This window comes from Helicoverpa armigera, chromosome 28 (genome assembly GCF_030705265.1).
Source record: "Helicoverpa armigera isolate CAAS_96S chromosome 28, ASM3070526v1, whole genome shotgun sequence".
NCBI lineage: Eukaryota > Metazoa > Arthropoda > Insecta > Lepidoptera > Noctuidae > Helicoverpa > Helicoverpa armigera.
In genome coordinates, this window is record NC_087147.1 from 7299493 (window position 1) to 7325413 (window position 25921).

The window sequence follows — 25921 nt, forward strand, 5'->3', positions numbered from 1 at the left end:
TTTGGGAAAAATGCTCGGAGGATGTTAGCCTAGCCTTTTCCCAACTACGTTGGGGTCGGCTTCCAGTCTAACCGAATGCAGCTAAGTACCAGTATTATACAAGGAGCGACTGCCCCATCTGATCTCCTCAACCCAGTTACCCGGGCAACCCAATATACATAGGTAAGCCAGGTTGTCAGACTTACTAGCTACTGACTACCCGTAACGACTCCCAAAGATGTTCAATGACACCAATTAATGAAGTAATATTTTTAGGTAAAGTATGTAATATTCGGAAAAAGTCCCGAAAATAATGTTGCCTACATAGAAAAATATACATGTCAATTTAATTAGACACCAAAATGAATGCTAATTTATGTCCCATGCATACAAAAAGACAAGAAAACCTTACACCTATATTAAGTTAGATTAAATTAGAAGTACAGTGTTAAAATATTTAGTTTCACTAAGATACACTTGCTAAAAGTTTTGACATTTGACAGTACTTTTGGCGGTAAAATGTGGGCGCTATGTCTTTAGTTGTGTGTGAAACATTGACCGTGGTTCAACCCGCATTATTTTTGGTGTTGCTAGTTTTTTTTAATACTTAGTTCCTTAAATTAGTGGAAGATGAGTTTCAAGTTAAGTATATATTTTTTGTGAGGTAGGAAATAGGAGGGATCAAGGAAGGACGGAAATATCTATTAATTTTATCTGAAATTTAGGTACTTGTCATCACCAATCAATTAATTTACTAGTCAAATCAGTTAAACAGTTAAATCAACCTTTTCCTGTGTAATTCGTGAAAAATGTGATTAGAAACTATTTATACATTATCTTTACCTATATGTTTTATCACCAAGTTCATGATTGATTACTTCTACTGCAGTATAAATAAGTAGATTATAGATTGTTGACTCAGGTGTTAATGAGTTTTATGTAGCCCGCTATCTATAATCTATTTACTAATGTACAAAGCTTAAATATTTGTTCGAATGTGGTAATCTCTTTATGAAATACATTTGTATTTTGTAGTTCCCCTAGCGGTTTTTTTTTGGTTTCCTCCATGTCTTTGGGGAACAGTTTCTACTCAATATGCATATGATCGATATCGCATCAACCGTTTTACCGTGAAAACTTACCTTCGTATTTATTATGTTTGTAAATGATTCTTGCAGATACGTAACATCGCGCTTTTATCTTTGGAAATCCATCAGAATCTTCTTAACTAAGTAAAGAATATTATTGCTATGGGCAAGTGAAACCATGGGTCACGATTAGTAAAAAATAATCATTATAATCGATATAATCATAATTGACGTATTTATATAAATATGCCATGTTTTATGCCTATAAAGTCGATAACGTATCGTATTCACAAAAGCGAAACAAATTGCATCTGTTATTCATTCACTCAGCTGCTTCCCATATAAATACAACGAAAAAAAAACTATACAAAGGAATTTACGAAACCGGGTCTGGCCACCCCAAGTCCCTAACCCGCATTGCTCGCTTCGCTTCGCGGTATTTTGCCTTTACCCAACCAGTCTGCCGCCGCCTCTCGTGGCGAACGAATGTCGCGTCCGTGCAACACCGAATTGTTGTCAAACGATAAAAATAAATACGACATGCATTCATGAAACAAACTGTTAAACAAGCAAGTGCACTAAAGACTGTTATGGTTACAAACCATCAAGTTGTAACAACAGACTGTTTTGATAACATACCTGCGGCCAACGATTGTGCATCGATTTTACCGAGAAAAGAATACGAGGATTGAAGTGGTTACAAAGTGATTTTGTGCCCCAAAGGAGGCTGAGTGATTATGATCAGTGCAAACAGTGTTATTAGTACAAACTTATACGTGAAATTAAGAAAAAGATTGTTATTGTTATAAAATTGAGAAGTTTGTGTGATTATTTTTGGATTAACGCGCGTAGGCTAACGTTGCCCACGCCGATTCTAAATATTGCGTTTTGAGTCAACAGTTCATGTAATCGTGCGAGAAGCCTAGCCAGTGCGGCCCTTCGTCATTCGATTACCTGCAAAAATGATGTGGCCGGCGTCGCAAGCGAGTAAAATACTCACATTTCTGCTTCTAGTCATCGTAGTGTACTGCATTTGTATGGACACATTCCTGTTTCTGAGGATACAGAACTATAAAATTGAGGGCTTCGATGTCACGACGAATGTAACACAAGAAACTTCAACGATACAACAGTCAAGGAATTTGCCGAACTACGAGGATGTAACGTGGGTTCCTTGCACCATAAACCCTTTATGTCATCCTACGGTGAAAGCGCTTATGGTGGACCATATCAATCACTACATTTATGGGCCTTTGTGCGCGATTGTCGATGTGGGCCTAGGCATTTCTGAGAACTGGCTGTTTATAACGCCGAACATGATATCCTTCTTCCATGTTTTGGTCGCAGTTATTGGCGCGAAACTGTTGACGTGCCCGAACTTGGCATTCAGAAGAGTTGCCATAGTTTTATTCCAAATTCGAATGTTTTTGGACGATTTGGACGGTCATGTGGCGAGAGAAAGGAAGCATATAAAAGGAGAGAGGTCTGATGTTGGCAGTTTGGGTTACTGGGTCGACGGGATTTGCGACTTGCTTGGAGTCATTGCAATGATGATCGGAATAACGTTATATTTACGGAACAATCCGCCGAGAAGAGGCTACAAGAACACGCCAGCCAGCACTCTCCCTTACCATCAGTTGAAAGAAATAAATTCGACAGAAGACATAGAAAAGGATCATAACACAGACAATGGGATTTCCTATAAAACTAAAGTGACCTTCCAAAAAATAGCTCAAGTGATTTGCCTGTTTTCGGGACAAATGGTGCTATCGTCGTTAGCTTGGAACAGATACATAGATATTTATCAGGATCTGTTAGAGAATTGTACTGAATACGATGCTATTAGACGTGAGACAATGTTTAGAAGTGGTAAGTTTTTCTTTACGTCTGCCATTTGGAGGATAATGAACCCGCATAGTTACCTTCACGTGTTGTCCTTGGCAGTATTTTGTGATAAAACCTGGTGGTTCTTGAAGACTGTACATTATACCGGGTATTTAGGACTAGTGGTAGCAGTTGGTACGTCTGAATATTTTATAGATAACATTAGAGCTTATGTATTGAATATGGTCGAAGGACGATGATTGTTTAATTAGAAATAAACGCGTTTAATCATTGATAAACTGCAGGTGCTCTATGAGATAAAACTAAACTTTGTCTTAAAGATAAATATGATAAAAATTTGAGTCCAAAATACCTGTAACGTTCTGATAATTCGGTGGAACCTAATTTTAGAATGGTTACGAAAATAGATGTTTTGGTTGTTACTAATGCCGACTGTTTCAATGGCGGTTGTATTGTCTATAGTTTTAGAACCGACAAAGTGGTTCGAATTTAGAAACATACCATAACTAAATTGTTGACTGTTTGGATAAATTGTGGGTGTTACGATTTTTGAATGAAATTGATAAGTTTAATTATTTATATTACAGAAGTTGTTGCGATGATTTTTCACATAGGTAAATCTATCGATTTTCTAAAACTTTTTTATCTTTGGTTGCTATAAATGGAATAGCAGACAAAACTGATTACCTTATCTCTAGTTTTATAACCCCGGCATGGGGCTTTCAGTGTCTATCGTTTCATTTTACGCAGACCCGAATAATATCGTAAAAATTTCATGTAAAAATCTACTACGTGGATAGCATATGGAAAATATAACAAAATTACAATTCAAATGCAGCATTACAAACAAAGTTAGGTTTTAAGGAAAACTGTGAATACACGTAAAAATGATTAACTCACACATTTGTTATAATAATAAAAATAACAATGCGGTATAATATACATGGAAACAAGATGTTTGGGTCATATTAATACCTAGACCAAGAACCGATTATTTTTTACTACAAACCATACTTCATTCTGCAGTTACTGAAAATTCTTCTGGTCCATGTACGTCTATTCCATTCCATTACCATGAAATTATTTTCGTAAATAAACAGATGAAGATCCCTTATACTATTTTTTTGTATTTTCGTTTGGTCTAAACCCATTACAAATGAATACATTGTCTTTGTCATTGTCACCTTTAGATATTAAATTATTCCCTTCTTCACTCAACAATGAGTGTATTATAATCAACATCCTTTCTTTTTGATGTGGGAAGTCATCAAATGATCTGTGTCAGACTCTTACTGACTAAAACCCACCATGTTCCTTCTTAAGCCCCTTGCCTACCAGGACCGCAGTAACTCTTTCGAACAATCCCGCAGCCTACAAAATCCTGACTGATGTAACAAAAATATTGGTCAAAGACAGAGGATGTGGCCTTTTAGCAACAAAATTAAACGTTGTTCCCGGCCATTGAAGACTACTTACAAAGACTATTGTCTGTAGTCTAATGTACAATGTTTAAATACAATAGGGCTATTAAGTTTTTGGAGCGTAAACTTGGTGCATTGTGCGTTATTAGTTTGTAATCAGCTGCCGGAGACTTGAGACTGTAGTTTTCGAAGATGTGTTATTTGGAAAAGTAGGACTTATAAAAATATGAATTTGGACGGAAATATCTCCCAAAGTCGAGATCGTCCTCTTATGCAAGTTTGCAAAGTTTTTAGCAGTCCTGAGGGAAATTGTTCTCGTTCACAGATAAAAGGTTTAGGTTCTATTCTATCCGTTAACTAATGAATCGGTTCAGTAGTTGTGGCTTTAAAGCTCGACAGACATATAGACAGACAGACGCACTTACTTATGCATTTGTAATGTTAGGACCATCAATTTGTTTATCATCCTGAGACATATTATGAACCCATTACTTAATGCATCCTATGACTTCACTACTTAATTGATATGCATTATACCGTCATTAGATAATGCATTTCTTAGTAACTGCGTTTCGTTAATTAGAATTTAATAACTTATCGGTATTCTTGTTTTGTTAATGCCAGCGTCAGAATTAATGGTTTTAGTCGACTGCTTTAATCTACATCAATTTGCCCATTAAATTCATATTAGTTAGTTTATGGCTATTGTTTTGTTTTCAACGGTACTCCGTTAATTTTTCTAAGAACCTATTAAAAGTCTCCATCTTAGGAAGTCCAAATATTGATATTAGAGCTACAATCTCTTGGTTTCAAGCGCCACCTGGAGGAACATCTTTCCCTGCCCGGATAAAATATAGCCTGCATATGTCGGGAATAGTGTGGTGTAGTTTTCCAACAGCGAAAGATTTTTTGAGATCGGTTTAGAAGTTTCGTAACCTTAAGCGTACAAACAAAATTAACTTCCTCTTTAGAATATTAGTTTGGAAGTTTAGATGATATTGTGCAATAGACATTATCCTTGAAATTAAGGTTATTGAACTTATACGTTTCTCGTTTCGACAGCCGTAGAAGTCGTTAAGAATTCACAAGAGGATGTATTTTCAAAACGGTTTGACTTGGCCATGTTGAATTGCATACAAATTTTGTTTGTTATGTTGATTTTGTATTATTTTTTCTGGTAGATCAGATGGAGTACTAATAAAGTCTGTTTTTAGTTAGCCATACTCCATGATTGGATTGGATGGCCTTGTGTTATTGGTTATTATTAAATGGCTTAACAGTAGATTATGTTACTCTGCTATATTATTAAAACTATCTCTAGGATTTCTTGTTATGCTAATGACATCCATTTTAATTACCTATTCACTAAAAATCTTTGTATTATTAGTCTTATCACAGACACGGTCAGAGATTTCTAAATAATAACTATGGTCTTAGTTGTTCGTCTTAGGTTCAGTTGTTATTTCGTCCAAGTCTGTTATGTTAATAAGAACAATTGTAAGCTAATGCTATTTGGTTTTGCTTCAAGAAGCCCAGACTTTTAAGTTTTTAGCTTGGAGCTAGATTGCATCATATCTATTTCAAAAATAAAAATATCCAAATCTATTTTTTGCAAGACACGCTAAAGCTCTTTTCAAAAATGAGGATGACGAAATGATCGTTCTTAAAACATGTGCGTGTTCAAAGACTATAGAAAAGCAAAATTGCAGATGCGGTACTGTACCCAAAACATTGAAACCGTTACCTTTTAACCAATTTGTTTTAACCTGTCACGCGTAGGATACTAAACCAAATCGGCTTTCAGGAAAAAGTAAATGAATCGGTTATTATGACCCCTATTTTTTATTATTGACGGTTGGGTCATGAGGATTTTGATAATAAACGCGGGATTTCCAGAAAGAAAAATCATTATTCGTAGAATTGCTTTGTATTATATGGTCAGGTATTCTCGTTAATACTCCGTGGACCCACTTTTTTGCCCAAATTAACGTTTTTGTTCAAAAGCCTTGACTCGGGTCAAGTCCAGCCAAGGTTCCGAAGACTTACTCCAATTTAATAGTGGTTACATTGAGATTTATATAAAAACTGGCGTGGGACGTAACCTTGTGTTCGTAATGAAGTAATAACAGCCTGATATCGATCATGTTCAGCGATCACAATGGACTCATGGCCATTTGGGGTTTAAAAAACTGGCTTTTGAACTGCAGTGTTTTTGACGCAGTATAATGAGCTTGTAGTTAAAAAAAAATCCATTATCAAATGAGTAGTTAAAGGCTTAAATGTGGTAGAATTAAACGAACGGATGCTGGGAAAGAACTAAACTTTAGAATACAAAATACATAGGCCACCAGACATAGACACAGATATATTCCAATGCGGTTGCATCTAGTTACCAATTTAACAAAATAGTTATAGCTCTGTTAAAATAAAATGATCCAGGTGTAGTTTATAACCCTGTTACACGACTTATGTCTTCGCATAATCTATCAAATGATCTTATAACTGCAACAGATGTATACCACTATTTGGGAGATGACTTAAATCGAGATGTCACGAAACTGAATATAAAGCTCCTAAAGCAAGAATGAAGTGATTCATAGCCATACAAAATGTAAATAGACAGTTGTTCCACAAATTGGAGGTCAATAAGTGATCCCATCACTTGAAGTGTCGCTCTCTGTTACTTCATAAGGCTTCTAACAATATAAAGGTGTAAGGTTTCACTATAATCGCTTCAGATTAACCTTACAATTCTCTATACAAGTGTTGCTTTCAATGTTAGTATTGTTTTCAAACAAATAGAGACATCAACTGCAGTCGTTATTTATTTTATTGAAGAATAATATTTTATGGTAAAGTAATGATACAAGTGGCTCCTTTTCAATTTAGTCATGGTTTATTTCAGCCGTTTATCTAAAGACAATGTAACTTTCTAAAGCTGTATTTCCTTATAAGTATTTTATGTTATCTTGAGTCAGTGAGATGAGTCACGGTACGATGCTGTGACTACCTTCTGATGTTTGGCATTAAGGATAAACTTATCTTTTCGAGTATTCTTCTAAGTTTCTTGTCCATTTACTGTTCCATGTTCTATGGGAGCTTTATCAACAATATCTCTTTCTTTTGTTGTCCCCACATTATTCATATTTTCGCTGGTAATAATAATATCTGATTTGCAGTCATAACTTCATAAACTTATCTGGTGACTCAATTTACCTGTTTCCTTTTTTACGGTTTTTTTTGCGATAGTCGAATTTCCTCCTATTAAGTGCGCTATGCTTATCAATCATACAAAAGAGTTTATTTAATATTTTCCTCAAATTATTGCAATGTTTTTATCATTATTAGTTGTTGTTGACATCGCGATCTTAGTTAATCTTCTGCTTAACAGGATATTTTTTATCTCTTACCAATCAACAAAAAAAAAATCCCCGTTACTCCTATCTATGAGGAAAACCGGAATTTATGGATTAAACTTAAAAATTTGGAAGTTGATAAAATCATCTGTAGGTACTCGTTTTCTAAGTTCCGTTAAGTAATCAGCGCGGAAAGATAAGAAATTGATACTTTTTATTGCTCGCTTATACTACAGTCATAAAAGGTATATTTTATTTATGCTTGGATACCTTCACGTTTTCGTCTTTCAAGATTATCATAGTCTACATGGAAGTATTTCGTTGGGCGAATTTGAAATTGTCTCTTGTTCTCAGACAGGTCTTGGTCAATTTTATCATTTTCATGATGGGCTCTTAAATTGTACTGTTGATCGTTGAAAAAGACTTGTTTATAAATATTACAATAGAATTGTGTTTTTGCATTCAAGATTCGAAGTAATTTCCTCAAGATTAGCTTAGTATTTTCCTTAAGATAATCGAATAATTTTTCAAGGCTTTTCCCAGTGCCATTTATTGTAACAGTTTTTTTACCAACTAGGTTAATTTCTATCAACAAGAATTGGCTCTCAAGCCTAGCTATAATCGTCATTTGACCTACAATAGCAATTTGAGACGGTTTCCGAATACTTGGGATTTTCTCCTGCCAAAATCTACTGGCATTTTGCCAGGGTACGCCACTTTTATCGTCCTATCGACCCTGACTTGAGTAACTTAATAATTTTGAGACTTAGGGGATGATATTTTGGAACATAGCTGTTACACTTGTAATGTAGTCAAGTCAGCTTTGGGACTAAAATATTTTTCTTGGGAATTACATTTCGAAGTGCTGGTCAAAGGATATGCTTGGTCGGATTCCATTGATCTGCGGTATTTTCCTTTTTCTTTCTTCGGAGATTTTTGCAATTTTTTAGTTTAGTCTTAATAAAAACCAGTATGATTGTTAAAGAGTCAAAAACTTCACCAAAGATAGTGGCATCTCTTCGGAGATTATTGATCAATTACGTGTTAGTCATCCTTAGCTTATAATTGGTGTAATTGTCAAGATTGTGACCTCAGACAATTTTAGCGGCATATGTCATCGATTTAATAGACAGGGGCATTTTTAGACCACAGGAATTTCGTGCAACCGTCTAGACTTTTGAATGTTACGGTTCATGAAGAAATAAAAGATCGAAGATGCAGATTTTACGTGTTTCGTGTTTTTTGCAGTTTTTTTTTTTCTCTAAAGTTATCAAGTTTCTGTCTATTGCCCTTAGCAGCACTTCTTTTGGATTGTTTTGATCTTGATCTATTATTATATCATTCGCTGTTCCGTCAAAATGAAATTAGCGCCGCCAAATATTATCATATATTAAATTATCACCTCATGAATGAGGTTATCCACCTGCTCAAATATCGTCTGATCGAGCTATTTCAATAACTAGTTTTTTATTTAAATAAATTCTTGACCTTGGCCGAAGAAATTTTTGACCGTTTACTTTGCTCACGTGATTCTAATCTCTCGTTCATTTATGGGTGCTATTATTTGGAAATTCTCTTTAGCTATTTTTGACGTGGTAGCAATTTGTCGTAATTCTGAGGGCTATAATTCAAAATGATTTAAATCAATATGTTTGATGTTAGTGCGTGTTGAAAAGGGGTTGTTTTCCATAGCAGTAATAGTCTCGCATGTTTTAATGACACGCAACGCATGCAAGGCTTCTTTATATTGCGAATCGATAGGATAAAAATAATTTACCGTTTGTAAATATACTTTTCAGACCTCTCGATAACCACATTGTAGTTCCAAAGGCTTTGCTTATTTTTTTTGTTGTTTTGAATGTGGGCTTGTTCGGCTGTGTGTTTCGTCTCAAGGTCGTTTGAATATTGTATGGAGATAATGAGATTTCTGAATAATATCGCGATAATGGGTTGTCTATTATGGCTTCCTATTAATTAGTTCGATAACGTATATTGCATCTATCCTTTTATGTTCGGTACTCCAGAATTGATTAGATTTGGGACTTTTGGACTTGTTGCCATAGTGTGTTTCTAAACATATTCGACCATCTTAATACTGCAAAAATTTAAGATATCTTCTGCTTACTTTTGCTTATGGATAGCAGTTTTTCGGCATACGCCTACTACACAGAACTAATCGTTGCTCGTTTTTAACGTGAAGTTGTAAAACACCGATTGCAGAATCGATCCGGTTGAACAAACAATCTACATACATTATACATCAATACTTTACCATGTATCTACAAAGTACGGTAATAATATACACGGACAGTCTGACATCAATCGATAGGAGCCTCATTATGAGAATTGATCCAGCAATTTACACGGCTAGCTTGGGAAATTATATGGTCGGTTAGCTTGAAGCGTGCGCTTACAGGCCAATGGCTGTTGTATATTATGTTTTTCTTCGTAATAATCTGGTGTATCATTAAGCCTGTGTTTTTTAATTGTTTTGGTTTATTGGCTTTCCATATTAATTGTTTTTTCCATATTAAGTCTTGTTTTAGATTGAGTAATTAGGGGTTTTGATAGACTGTTTTGTAAAAAGATGTGGGTGAATCATGGCAAATAGAAACTTCCAAAACCTATTGTCATTTTTCTTGGCTTTCAAAAATTCAAAATTTCAAATAGTTGTTAATTTTCTGAAAAGTATCGATATACGGGATTCCTACATCATGTTCCTAACAACCTGTCATTTTTCAAAAAAGTACGTTAAAATTTCAAAACCAAAAATGCTCAAAACGAGTTCCAAACTCACATAGCTATATGAAACAGGTTTGCTGCACATAATGAGGTCATTAGTGACATTTTGACTCTTGGCCTTCAGATTGTCACGACCCAGACGATATTTGAGACCTTATTAAAAACACCTTCAAGTACTCGCTTGGATAAGTTTGAAAGCTCATAAAATTACAGTTATCAATACAAAAATGGATCACGTATTTCTTGGAGATAAGGGGCAATATACTAATAGTGGTACAATAAAAATATGTACACATTACACGATAAAAATTACTCAAGTATTTGTGTAAGTCATGTTAGTCATCAAACTACATGTTTTGTTGTGATTGTGAATCATAATTTCTTAATTTTTACAATGTTTTCCGTGGTCAGGGTATGACACATAGAATTTGTGAAAAATCGTTAATCAATCATTTTAGTAATGATTAGTTTTATCGGCTGCCATCGGAGTTCGAAATAAGCATTAAGTGAATATAAAGGGCTTATTGAATATTTATCACTGATCCCTAATCTAGTAATGGGTTGATCTATACCATTGTTAAAGTGAGTTTGTTTCATTGCTTGAAAGCGCTAATCTCAGAAACCACAGGACCGATTAGAAAACAATCTTGCAGTGATATCTGATCGACCAGTAGGTCCAAGTAGGTCCAGTAGGTAATGAAGGAAGGCTGTAGACTACTTTTATTCGAGTACACCATGTAGTTTCCAGGGAACATCGGCTCATGACCCCCTAAAAATAATGCAAAATATGTTCTGGCATTATTTTTGCAAACGTGACATAGACACGGTTATTTCCGAATCGGACGTGCGTTGTAAGCTGTAGCCAATAAATCCAAGAAAACAGTATGAATAATAAATATCCTACATCCTTCATCCTTATTTCTATCTCTAGGGACTTCCCTCTCGTTGAAAAAATCCTCATATCACTCTATGAGTAATACTTTTTTTCTGTTCAAATAAGATTAGATGGTGACTGCTCTTGAGGAGATAAAAAAATTGTATTGTGAAGTTTGCAGTATTAAGATAATGGATTAGTGTGTGTTTTATTGAGTAATCATTTGAGAGACATTTCAAGTATCAAGATTATAATGTTCGGTTTAACTGTGAGAATATCGCCTTTGAAGTTTTAACACGTTTTTGAACTTAAGACAGTCTAATTTTAATTGTGACTTCGTAATTGTCTTGTGTCGTATCATCGCGTGTGGTAACGTATTTATAATTACTATTCTCCACAAATCATGAGCATTTTTTTATTATTTTAGACTCGGTCAAGACAGTCCTAAGAGGATGATGTCATAAGTTTAAAATATTACCTAGTCTGGACCACAAATAACTGATCAGATTTAAGCCCTAAGTTCTGGTTAATAAAGTCCAGTTCTTTGTTTGTGCACTTGATAGAATGCATTGTTTTCGTCATGTAGGCAGCATTTTTCGAAGAACTTTAGCTCATCCCGCATTGTTGTAAGCTACGAGAAGCTACATACATACTGCATGATACATCATCGTCATAACACTTGTAAGATTTATTTCCGAATATTTTGTAATCTATTATGATTCAATTTCAACATCGATTAATATCTGAATTGAGTGTGTATTCTTTTGTGCTTAAAGAGGGTTGGTGAACACCAATTACGTACAAATCAAGTTGTAGTTTTGTTTTCGGGAACAATTCAAACTACTTTTGATACAAGAGTATCGCAATGCCCATTTTATTTTTTTGTCTTCAGAACAAAAACACCCATAAATATGCCTAGACCATTTTTTTGCTCAAACCATGAAGAGAAAAAGCGTAACTAACGGGATAATAGATCATTTGTTTACAACCTAAAGGTCACTCAACTCTCTTACAAATAGGGTTGAAAATCGCTCGTCTGCGAATGTATTTACGCTTTTTCGTGAACATCGGTAGACATGTCATTGAACTGGAATATTTTTTCATCTACCCCCAGCAAAAAATACAAGTTTTTATACTGTCTTTGCCATGGAGAACAAAATGACTAGCGGAGTTGCCATAACGGAAAATCACATAAGAAAGTAGCGCTCCAAAATGCGGGGGACAAGGAACGTTGCTGTTTTCGCCCTCATACGCTTTCTTTGACCCTACGATGTTTTGTAATACAAAAAATTGCTGACAGATGTCTCAATGAACCCGAGCGCCTCATTAGTTCACTTGTAGATGATCGTTTTGGTCATGCCCACAGTACGCATTTGACCTAGAAGAAGACGCCAGACCTAGTTGCATTATGGTATCTCGGCTCATATTTCCTTACTCTCTGGTCTTCAGCCATTCATTGCTCTTTATAAGTATGGAGGTGCTGACAAACGTTATACTAATATGGACATGCTCTGTGGGAATTAAAACTCGTTTTTTTTATTTGACATACCAAGTGCTGTTTTTTTAAAAATGCTGTTTTTAAACCTACTGTTCGGTTTGGGAGACTTGGTTAATTTGTTAACCAAATTATTATAATTATCGTCTGACAATGACGTTTAAAAAAGTCATACGATTATTTTATCCAGTTGATAATTTTGAGTTTGATTGAATGTTTTTTTTTACATATTTTCCTTAAATCGAATTTGATTACATATTATAGCATTTAATCTAATTTTACAATCAATTATATAACAGGATTAATTATACTTATATTAAATTACACTGATATGAAAAATTACACACGATTTTTCAAAAGTAACATGATCTTACTCCACATTTATCAATATCATTCAAAAGTCGTACAACCCACAAACAAACAAAGTTTTTTAAATTCCGATTACGTCTGAATTTATTTGTATACGTTATATTATGTGTTCTGATAACCCAAGCCGTCTCGGGCCGGAAGCTTATAGCGATCAAGGGCACCGATTTTGAGGTCAATCTGTTGGCACCTTTTACTGCTGTGTTTTTTTTTTCTTTTTGTACATTTTTTGTTTTGATTTTAGCTGTTACGGTGTTATGAGGTAATGTTTCTTGACCCATTTTAATATAAAAAATATATGAATTTAAAAATCCACCGTAATGAATTCAAGAAACTTATTCTAAGACCTATGTTCTGTACCATATTTTACAAAATAAAATATCTTCATCTGTGAAATTTTGCACGGGGCATACTAACCTATGCTACAAAACTACAAACAGAGGTAAATGAATATTGTTCATTTGCCTGTTTTTAATAATTTCTAACGAATCACCGCAAAAGTTCCCCGTAATTCATCCTGCCGTATCATATCTGGAACTCTATAAGGAAACGTTAATAATAAACCGTGACATATGTTTCGTTCTCCTGTAAATGTACTACAAAACATGTGTAGTTACTCGCAAGTGTAAAGCTTTTAGCCGTTTCAAGGAGAACAAAAGACTAGCGGAGATGTCATAACGCAAAATCTCCTAAGAAAGTAGCGAGTCAAAATATTTATTTATTTATTTATTTATTTATACTTTATGTACAAAATAGGTACATTGGCGGACTTAATGCCTCAAGGCATTCTCTACCAGTCAACCATCGGGTTAAAGGGAGAAAATAAATAGGTAGTACAAAAACAAAAAAAAGAAAAGAGAAAGTCATGAATAGATAAATAAAAACATATTACAATACATAAATACTTAATACATAATAATATATAAATATATATTATACATACAACATAAAAATACAATATCAAATCAATAAGAGTGACGACGACTCAATTAGGTAAGGAGTTTAAATAATGATGGCGAACTTTACGCTTAAAGGAATACTTACTGGGTGCCTTTTTTATGTCAAGGGGAAGAGCGTTCCAGAGTTTAATTGCTGATACAGCAAAAGAATTAGCCATAAATCCGGTGCGGTGACATGGAATTTCGAGCAACAAATTCTCAGAGGAACGCAGGTTACGGCTATGAGAACTGCCCAATAACTTAAAATAATTTTGAAGATAATCAGGAGCACAGGGATCGTTGAGAATAGAGAAGAGCATACAGAGAGATCTAAGGGATCTTCTATGACGAATAGGCAGCCATTTAAGCTGAGAACGAAAAGAGGAAACGTGATCATATTTACGAAGGCCGAAAATAAAGCGTATGCAGTTATTGAGAAGACGATCCATTTTGTTGAGAAGTTCTTGAGATAGATCCGAGTAGCAAACATCAGCATAGTCAATGATAGGAAGCACAAGAGACTGTACCAAAGTAGTTTTAGTACTGATAGGAAGGAAATGCTTGAACCTGTAGAGAGATCGCAGCGTTAGAGTAACCCTTTGACTTACCTGGTTAACCTGCTTTGACCAACTGAAGTTGCTGTCAATCAGCAACCCCAAATCCTTCACCTGTTGCGTTAAGCCTATTGTTGAACTATTGAAGACGATGGGAGTTAAAGAATTAGTGTCCAAACGGTTTAGGTAACCGGAGCTGCCTATAAGGATGGCCTGACATTTGCCGGTGTTAACAACTAATCCAAATTTGTCAGACCACTCTTCAATAGTTCGCAAGTCAGCATTAACTAAAGATATGCAATTATTAAGATTGCCGACCTCAGTTTGTGCGTATAATTGCAGGTCATCGGCATACAAATGGTAAGAGCATTTTAAAGAGCTAGTGATGGCATCAATAAATAAAGAGAATAAAAGAGGAGAAAGAATACCGCCTTGCGGAACACCAGCCTCCAGATCACACCAATCGGATAAACCCTGATCAGTGCGAACCACCTGCTGGCGACCACGAAGATATGAGGAGAACCAACCCAATGCTGGCGATGAGACCCCAAAACGAGACAGGAGGGCAAGGAGAATATCATGGTCAACCATATTGAAAGCGTTGGAGAAATCAATAAGAACTAATAAAGTAACCTTTGAATTCTCCATGCCCTCCTAACGTCTTCGGTTACCTTGAGCAAGGCAGTGGCTGTACTGTGACCGGGCCGAAATCCGGATTGGAAATTAGAAAGGAGGTTGTTACTGAATATGTGTGATGACAATTGTTTATGAACAACTGCTTCAAGGATTTTGGATAGAAAGGGAGTATGGAAATAGGCCTAAAGTGATTAAGTGAGCTGGGGTTATTAATTTTAGGAAGTGGGATAATAAATGCTTTACACCAAGACGTGGGGAAAACTTCAGACTCCAAGGAAAAATTTATAATATGAGTAAGGATAGGCAGGATAACATCAATAAGGAAGGATATCATGATTCTGCTGACACCGTCACACCCAACCGCTTTGGATTTGATGTTAGCAAATATTTTACGAACCTCATCGCCAGATACAGGGGAAAAAGAGAAAGAATTTTGAGTGAATACGGGCATGGAAGTAATTTCAGACACGGTTTTATTTTTTACCGCATCCGCGAGCAAACATGCTTTCGAAAAGTGTTTATTTAGATCATTCAGTGAAAAGTTGGAAGATAAGTTGTTGTTAGGAATAGATCTAGAGATACCGAGAGTTTTAAGAAACTTCCATATGTCAGCCGGTGACGAGTTGAGAACATTTTCACAAATGTATCGGCGTTTAGATACTCTTACCATCTGATTGCAGCGATTTCTGGCCTGCTTATACAGCAGCCAGTTCTCCTCACAGCGATCCCTTCTATATTTTCTGAAAGCCCGGTCCCGTCGTCTCATAGCCATACGAACTCCGGGAGAAATCCATGGAGCAGGGGGCCGCTTGATACGCACCTCCCTTAGGGGAGCGTGCGAATCAAAGAGACCCATAATGTGCCTATTTAGTCTCTCGACTTTCTCGTCCACTGTCGACGCCTCGACAATGTCGAGCCAGTCAAGAGATCTGGCTTCATCCAACAATTCCTCCCTATTCAGCCTAGCAAAATTACGTAAGCGTACTACAGCGGGCCGTGGCTTGGGTGGTTTAATTTTATATGACAAGTAAATCAAATCATGTCTAGAAAGCCCGGGTGCCACAACCTGACCATGGTTTGCCACATACGCCGGCGAATTCACGAGCATAAGGTCAAGCCAGGAGTCGCACGAGTCTAAGTTATGGTGTGTGGGATTGAGGTCGAGAGATAATAGACGATAGATAAAATACGGGTGTACGAGGATCGTTACTAGCTTCACTCTTACACGCCATCTACGTAACCCGGCTATTATTTTCAAATTATAATCACCAGTCAATCAAGACCAATCTTTGACAGATTGGTTTTGATTTGACAAGGCACCCGAATGCCTCATTAGTTCTAGTAACTGATCACGCCTACACTTTGACCTACAAGAAGGCGTCTGGCCTACCTCTCTTATGGCATCTCCGCTATCTTTCCTTCCTCCGTGATCCATTCATGCTGTTTTGAGAACCTATTAAGTTATCCTCCGTGAGAACTTAAAACAATTGCATAATGGTTACATCATGCTTCGAATTCGTGTCTACAGCACATAATATGTCTGGGATTCTTGTTTGTATTTTAATGTTTTATGGCCCCTTTATGGTCATATGGTGGTTCTTTGGTCTTTCATTTATCATACCGCATTATCCCCCAATAAAATCTTTTCGGGTCAATTTGTTCTCTTTAACTTATTTTGTAGAATGAACGTATAAAAACGGTGTTAAAAAAGCAGGAAATCGAGTCTGAACTAATTAACTTCTTGCAATTAGGTCAAGAAACATTGCCCCCAAACGAACAAAACGTCCGTGAACGTCCAGAACTGCATTTTGTGACGCAACCGAACTTTATACATACTATGTAAGAACCGTTGGCGTGTTACCAACACGTGTCAAGCTCTACACAGTAAATATAGATTCTCACTCAAATTGTTTGCTTAAGGGAGATGTGTCAAACCAGACCTCTATTTCGGGTAATGGCATTTTAGGCTATTGAGTTAAAATAGAACTTAAAGGTATGATAGTAAAGTTAAAAATTGCCGTACAGAAGAGTCAGTCGGTACAAGCCCTAAAACTGTTGAAACAAAAGACTTATAAAGAGAGATACGCAATGCTAAAGGCAGTCGAAAGCCTACCTTAAAACTATTCTCGAGCTATTCTCTTTCAACTTGTGAAGAAGAGCTAAGTATAAAAGTACCTTCAACAGATCTAAATAATTCAACTGCTTTTAGTTTGAAAAGTGTCTCCAACAAACACGAAAAAGATTCCCAAGTTTTCAAAATGAAAATGGAGCTGACCGTGTTTCTTGCTACACGTTTTTGTGGCCTTTGACCGAGGGCAAGTTTTGGCGAAAATATTTGTCGTCTGAAATAGATTTATTGGTAAATAAGTTGCTTTGTCTACGTCAAATAAATCAAACCCTAAAAAGGGACAATAATGACCAAGTTAGGTTATTTGCGGAGAACTTTGATAGTTTGAAAACTTGACACATCTTCCTTAACTTGTTATTCTGAGGTTTTATTCATAACTTCGCCTTGTTATTTCGTGCAGGAATATTATAGTGTAGATTAATAACGAGATTGTATGATCATACAAACGCTACAGATGTCTACACTGCAATGTCTTTTAACAAACTGACTATGTTTCAATCGCTTGAATTAACGTAAAGAAGTTTTATTTGAATTGGCTGCTTTCTTCTTTTGAAACGGAGTTATTGCAATGACTTGGATCATACGGTCTTTCATTTATTGTATGTATACTTTGCCTTATTTGTACCCTAAGCTATGAAAGTAGAAGAAATTTTCTGTCTTCTGTGGCGTTTGTATGAATACTATTTTTATTTGTAAAGTGATCAAGAAATGCCTTGTGATAGGACTCATTGTGCCAATAATGTTCTGGCATTTAGGATACAAATGTAAACGCTAGATTTTCGACTGATTTCGGTGTAAGGACTTGTTGGTTGGATATTGTAAATATTGTCGCTATTGTTGTTTGTAAGGTCAGTACATTTTGTATGTTGATGTTTTTTGTAAGTATAGTTTTAGTTTTATGCGAATCGTACCCTGTTTCCCGCAGCGGGTCATTCGCTTTGAGACCATGATGTGTATTAGCAACAAACTTTCTACGATCTATTTTAATTTTACTTTGTAATAAATCTGAAAGAAATATCTGTCAGAAACTTTATAAATTTATTTGATATAGTCCCTGAATCCAATTTCGTTTCGAACTATAAATCACTAATTCGCTAAGACAGCTTTTGAAACGGTTGAAAGGAATTTGCCCGAATGACGTCACGGGCCCATTGTAAAATATTTTAAGGCCCTTTTCTTTTCTTTTAGCGTTTCGTAAGAATCTTATTCTTGTTTGAATTCTGAGTTCTCTGGAGATTTTAAGGGCTTTTGTTTCAAGACTTGTGTTATTTTAGATGGTCGAGTAATTTAGTTGAAGAAAAATTGAATGGGGGTATCAACTGTCAAATAATTTAAAGTTCTTGGATTTTGGACGAGTGAATTGTTAATAAATGTATGTAGTGAAAGGTATAATAGGTCCGAAAGTTTGTTACTAATTCAAACTAAAGTATTTCAAAATGCCATCATATCTTAAATGTCAGTCATATTGTATTTAATTTTAAATAACTAGGTATCTGTGATTATTTGTTTAAAGTGCGGGTAGTTTACTTATATTAAGATTTTTTTAAACTATGTCTAAGGTGAAAATGTTAAAAGATATTTATTTATACTGTTGTGTGTGTAATATTTTATGGGACATTTGAAATGTGCCTATATGAACATTGCTTAGTTTTAGAATTTATTGTATTTTCCCGTCGATGATTGAACAATAAAATACATCGTGTTAAGAAATCTTCCGTTTTTATTTATTTCTTTTTAATTATCTTCGTGATCATGTCTCATCAAGTGGTGTCAAATAGAGCATACATGACCTACATCATTATTTTTTACTTACTGTCTGTAATTTAGGTATTATTTTACTTCAAAGTTATCAACCAATGTTATCTAGAACACCTGCAATGAAAATATCCATGTAAGTTAAGATAACGGTTTATAAAAAGAAACTACATAAAATACTAGTCATAATACAGTAGAGTAGGTAATGAATCATAAAAAATCGATAGACTTCGATAAGACAAAAATATCTAATCGATATTTATGACTGGCTAAGGGTAAATATTGCTTCGAAAAGATTATTTTTATAAATCAATAAATGTCCTTTAAGTAACGCGATAATCGTCAAAGCAGGTGTTTAGTCAAATTACAGCAATTGATATGATAAAAAATATACTTTAATTCCGTTGTAGTCAGGCGGTCTTCTTACTAATTTGCAGTATAATTTACCTGATATTGGAAAACTAATTCTTTCCCTAACATCATCTTCCGACCTGTTTCCCAATTACGTTGGTGTCGGCTTCCAGTCTTACCGGATTCAGCTAAGCTGAAGGAGCGACTGAACATGATCTTTAAGTCAAAACTTTTAATTTCAGATAAGTAGGCTTTTGCAGACATTATGGAAATCAAGAGTAGTTGCCCACGCGGTTCCAAAAAGTTTATTTAGTAGGGAAGAAGTGGCAGTTCACCAGGATAAGTAAGGGCACAAAACTTTATGCTATCAATTAACGAAAAATTTTTTAAATCATCAATTTTTGGAAATGCGCGAGTTTATCCAAACAGTAAAACATACCTAATTTAGGTATGTTATCAACTGAAGTACCATATCGAACTTTTGCATTATAATACGTGTGGGATTAATCAGTTTGTAAAATTTCCCGCTTGTAATGTACCATATAAACATTTGATAATGATATCGGCTTTGTTGGTTGATTGTGGGCGGTTTTACGTTACATATAAGAATAAACTGTGTGTATTGTTGATCATGTTATTCCCCGAATACAGTGCTGAAATAAGTACCTAAAGCTAAATATGAAATGTACTAAGCTAAATATGTGCCGTTCCCGTGGTTCTATCCAGGTCCCCAGGGAACTGTTTCGGGTTGTAGCTGAAGGGGCGGTCAAAGAAACAGATGTGATAAAGATGATATGTCTGGAAAGTTCGATAGACAAGTTTGGAAGAAGACTGAATAGGTATACATAAGTTTGCTGAGTGGAAACCACAACAGACGTTAACCAGAACCACGAAAATGTGGTTCGGATCCTCAGGGAGGAAGGTTCGAGATTCTGTAACATGCAGCGTAAGGGCAAGAAATCAAAGCTTTCGGAAGAGACATTAGGGCTTATGAAGAGACGACGTGAAAACCCACCTGTCACTTCGTCAGCTAAGCGGGTTCTAAACCAAGAGATCAACAAGCACGTACGACGCGACCTCCGGTGCTCCAATACTCTTGACATTGAAAGAGCAATTGAGCTGAATCGGGGGTCAAAGGTGTTCGTACAATCTCTTGGAAGAAGCCACTTGACGAAGCTGACCACAACAAGTGGAGAAGTCGTTTCTTCGGTGCCGGCAGTCCTTTCGGAAGTGGAAAATTTCTATGGCCGGTTATACGCATCGCATGCATCTCGACCTGATCCCGGAAATGAGGACTCTAGAGCCACATTAACGCGCCATTTCACCGAAGACCTGCCAGAAGTCAGCAGTGGCGAAATCGAGATCGCTCTGAGACAGCTCAAAAATGGAAAAGCCCCTGGCGAGGATGGCATTACAACAGAGCTATTAAAAGCAGGAAGAAAGCCCGTACTGGGGGAGCTCCAGAAGCTTTTTAATGCCGTCCTGTTTGAAGGGAGAACTCCAGAGGCGTGGAGTAGGAGTGTTGTCGTCCTGTTCTTCAAAAAGGGAGACAAAACCCAGTTGAAGAACTATCGACCCATTTCCCTCCTAAGCCACGTCTATAAGCTGTTCTCAAGAGTGATCACGAACCGACTTGCGCGAAGACTCGACGAATTCCAACCACCGGAGCAGGCTGGGTTTCGGAGCTATACGGCACCATAGACCACATCCACACAGTGCGGCAGATTATACAGAAGACCGAAGAGTATAATCAGCCCCTGTGTCTAGCATTTGTGGACTATGAGAAGGCCTTTGACTCGGTTGAAATCTGGTCTGTTCTGGAGTCCCTGCAGCGTTGTCAAGTAGATTGGCGATACATTCAAGTGATGAGATGTCTCTACGAAGCCGCTACAATGTCCGTCCAAGTACAAAATCAGCAAACAAGGCCCATACCGTTGCATCGAGGAGTGAGACAAGGGGATGTTATTTCCCCGAAACTGTTCACTAATGCAATGGAGGATATGTTCAAGACGCTGAACTGGAAAGGACGTGGCATCAACATCAATGGCGAACACATCTCTCACTTGCGATTTGCTGACGATATCGTCATCATGGCAGAAACGCTGCAGGACCTACAACAAATGCTGAACGACCTGGCTGAATCTTCTCTACGCATCGGCCTACGGATGAACTTGGACAAAACCAAGGTCATGTTCAATGAACATGTTCTACCGGAACCGATTGCGATACACGGCGCCGTTCTCGAAGTTGTTCGGAAATATGTATACCTCGGGCAGACATTGCAGTTAGGTAGAAACAACTTTGAGGACGAGGTGAATAGGAGAATTCAGTTGGGTTGGGCTGCATTTGGGAAGCTACGTCGAGTCCTAACATCGTCGATCCCACAGTGCCTAAAGACGAAAGTCTTCAATCAGTGCGTCCTACCTGTCATGACTTACGGAGCCGAAACGTGGACACTGACGGTACGGCTGGTCCACAAGTTTAAAGTCGCTCAGCGGGCTATGGAAAGGGCTATGCTTGGCATTTCTCTGAGGGATCGCATCAGAAATGAGGTAATCCGTCAGAGAACCAAGGTCATCGACATAGCCCACCGAATCAGCAAGCTGAAGTGGCAGTGGGCTGGCCATATTAGCCGAAGAACCGATAACCGTTGGGGTAAACGAGTTCTAGAGTGGAGACCACGCCTCGGCAAGCGTAGTGTAGGACGTCCTCAGGCACGGTGGAGTGATGACTTGCGCAAGACGGCTGGCAGGAGCTGGATGCGAGTAGCCGAAAATCGATCTCAGTGGCGTGCACTTGGAGAGGCCTATGTCCAGCAGTGGACTGCGATAGGCTGATGATGAAGTTTGCTGAGTAAGGCTTGACAAAATGTTGATGATCAAAAAGGACGATGATGGTAAAATAAAAATAAGGAATGTTAAACAGATGTTGTGCCAAGCGGTAGCTCCAGCAATAATGGGAAACATAGGGAGGACAAATTGCAATTTTCTAATGAATTGTCATCTAAAGTGCTGGCAGTGCATACCTACTCGATAACAATTGATACAGATGCCTCCCACGTTGTAATGCATTATCAACATCCAGGGCGTTGCTCCACTATGAGTAACAAAACAGGAAAATCTATGCTTATAGAAACGTAGGTATATACTGACCAAAAGCCTGGACTTCAAACAGTTATCAACATTGAGCACTTAGGGATAAGGTTCAAAATTCAATTGCGTAAGTCCTATGTCAGAGAAAATACCCCGTTTTGCCCTACCGGTTCAGTACCGGCCCCAATGCGTAATACTTAGTGGAAATTTAAATTAAGTAGAACAGGGCTTAAGCACTAGTATAACACATTAACTAGAATATAAACACTCCTGAAATATAAATGGAAATTTTCACACTAAGCAAATCTGCATATTTCCACAAGACTTCGCTTTTAGACATTAGTGCTTGACAATTGAATGTGACTGCTTAAATTAAAGCTTCTTCATCGTACCTAACAAAGACTAGCTAGACAGATGAAAACCAGTTAACTGTGTTAGGAACTCCTTCTTGCAAGCTTATGGCCTTCCTTTCTCACACTTCAATATTTTTTCAAATAGGACCAGAAGCTCGATCCTGATTTTAGGGATTCAAGTAAACAAGTAAGCGAAGTCATCAGTATTATGTGTATGTATGTACCTATTTGCTTTCCTGCAGTTAAACGGTAGGTAGACCCATCTAGGGCAATAGCAAAGCTATAAGCTGTTACGTCTTCCTAGAAATAGCTGTAACTAAGTCAACGTTTCACGCTATTAACTTTAAAACTTCCGGGTGATAAGCTGCAACTCCATAATTTTGTAAACATTACTTTGTTTTATGTAGGTCGTACGTTAGTGACGTTGGTTGTTGCATTCCACAATGTCTTCATGCTTTAACCCAATTTTATTTTTAGTTGGTGCAACATGTCTTCTTCTTCCAAACTTCTTTATATCATTACATCTCCTCATCATCCTCCGAGCCTTTTTCTCAACTATGTTGGGGTCGCTTCCAGTCTAACCGGATTCAGCTGCGTACCAGTGCTTTACAAGAAGCGACTGCCTATCTGACCTCCTCAACCCAGTTACCCGGGCAACCCAATACCCCTTGGTTAGACTGGTTATATAATTTCATTTAACTATTAATATTCTTTTCTGACTTTATTTTGTCATATCATTGTTGGCTTTGGTATTCAGTGGATTGTCGACCGTGTAGCTAGGAATTATCTCACCCCAAAAAGCTTATCTGATTACTAGCACCTACCTGATTACCGCTGATTACATATTACTACGTCTACTAGTAAAAAAATACTTACACATCATTTTGCAAGCTTCGGTGTTCGGCAATTTGCTCTGTAGGACAAAGGAAATTAGTAAATAAAAATGTCTTCCGTTCTAAAACGACTACATTTATCCAAAATCTCATTATTCCATATTTTCGGGTTTTTGAAGATTGACATTCATTATTATTCGTCTGACGTCCATAAGCAACTGCTTAACGTACCATGAAAGATGTAAAAACTATGGATAATATGCCTCGCTTTAATATTTTTTACTTTTAACCGTGGCAAACGGAATTTACTTGTTTTGTCAACTAATTACAATAATAGTGCCATTATTTTACTAGGGGAACTCCGTCGTTTAGTCACGATAATGTCCACAAAGTATGGTGATCGTGTATCTTTACCAGCACCCAAAACAGACTTCTGCATAGCCAGGGGCTAATAAGAAAACAGCGTTAACTTCCTCTTAATCCTATGTTATTTATTAATGTTTTAAGTTTAGTACTCTCTTTTGCCATATGGTCATGGAAAATATAAATACTCAGACAAAGTATCGTACATAAATATTGTCACAGCACATCGAAAAGTGATCTAATGATAGGAACTTTATAAGTTGTACTGATTTCAACCTTCAAAGAAGCATTGACCGGTTACGTGTAGTCACGAACGACTGATTAGGAACAATAAAAATATATTACAAATAAAAAATAAACACAAACAAGAAAACGCCATAAAATGACCTTCGATCGTTCGATGAAAAGGTCACGACCAGAAAAATATGATATTGTATTTTAAAACGGACCTTAACGGGACAAAAATAAGGTTATAAATGCTTTCAGGGAGTTCTGTTTTCTTCTTAAAAGCCTTTGAACATAACTTTTCATTTAAGTAATCTCAAGGGGATAGGTGAAGATGGTTTCTTTAAAGAGTTCTGTTGAGTATAGAGATATAGTACTTAAGTAAATACTAAAACTTATGAAAGAGAGTTCTCAGACTGGTTTGACTTGATACAAATATTTTCTACTTCAAATAATTGGCTACCAATCTAAGCTTCAACCTTGATTGATCGACTACCACTATTGTTAATTACTAGTCTCAACTTTAACACAAATATACAGTTCACAAAATACTCATTATTGCAGACAGACTGAATATAATTTATGCAAGCTAGGTAGCAATAATTCACGTTTCGCTCGAGTAACATTTCAAAATTAGGACAGACATGGATATCTGACGTCGGAGCCAAAATGGCGCACGAACTGGGTTTAAGAATATAGCTGGATGAATGGAATACTTTGAATATCTTCAGATGCCTGTTAGTGATGGACAGTTTTCTGTGAAATTACTTGACGGTTTTGGAAGGATAAATGAACAACTACAGGATTTTTTGGTCCTGTGTGACTCTCATCTAGCTTCCTGTCAATGCTGTACGGTTTGGCTCACCAGTCTGTCAGACAGTGTCATTTGGTATATCATCAAATGTCTACTCCCTCTGTGGGTTAGTAGCGCGAGGGAACAGACTTTTACTGACTAAAACCCATCATGTTCCTTCGTAGGCCTTTTATGTACCAGGGCCGCGGTAACTCTTTCGAACAATCTCGCAGCTTGATGTTCACAACTTAGACGCATAAATCATTCTTCTAATAGTGAGTCAGTCAAATGGTAATCCTTGAATAATGACGTATGAACATAATGCGATTAGGAGCCCGAGCTAATCCGTTACGATAAAAGCGACCAACGCGGTAGGCTTATCACCGCGGTATGCCTAAATACCTATTAGATGGTGTTCGTCTGTGACCTTACGGATTATTAAGGCTGGCCCATTTGATAGATTTTTGGACTATCCTGGAGAAAATTTATGTCATGTTTGGTATACATATGGTATACTAATTTCTGACCACAGGTACGCGCATGTAGCCATGTCTCCATAAAGATTCTTTCCGTATTGTAGTTTAAATGACAACTTCTATTCCTTCTTCTCTTCTCTTGTGTATGCAGCAACTTTGATGTTCTGGTTGGGATTCCCCCCAAAGCCCCAAAGATTAGGTAAATAAGTTATCTATACCGGACTGTTCGACCCGATATCGTAACGTAGCAAATTCAAA

At 36.7% G+C, this 25921-nt stretch overlaps 2 protein-coding genes across 2 annotated transcripts in view; both read left to right on the top strand.

Annotated features, from left to right (window-relative positions):
• LOC110377853 (probable ATP-dependent RNA helicase DHX35) overlaps positions 1-25921 on the top strand; it is a 46444-nt gene that overhangs the window by 6199 nt on the left and 14324 nt on the right. The gene's annotated exons all lie outside the window — the stretch shown is intronic.
• Positions 1358-19132, top strand: LOC110377854 (ceramide phosphoethanolamine synthase). The gene has a single exon (XM_021336892.3). It carries the CDS (start codon positions 2030-2032, stop codon positions 3149-3151), a length of 1122 nt encoding a protein of 373 aa, XP_021192567.3. The 5' UTR covers positions 1358-2029; the 3' UTR covers positions 3152-19132.

Excerpts from the sequence above, each read along its gene's own strand:
- LOC110377854 (XM_021336892.3), top strand. The coding sequence starts at position 2,030 with ATGATGTGGCCGGCGTCGCAAGCGAGTAAAATACTCACATTTCTGCTT.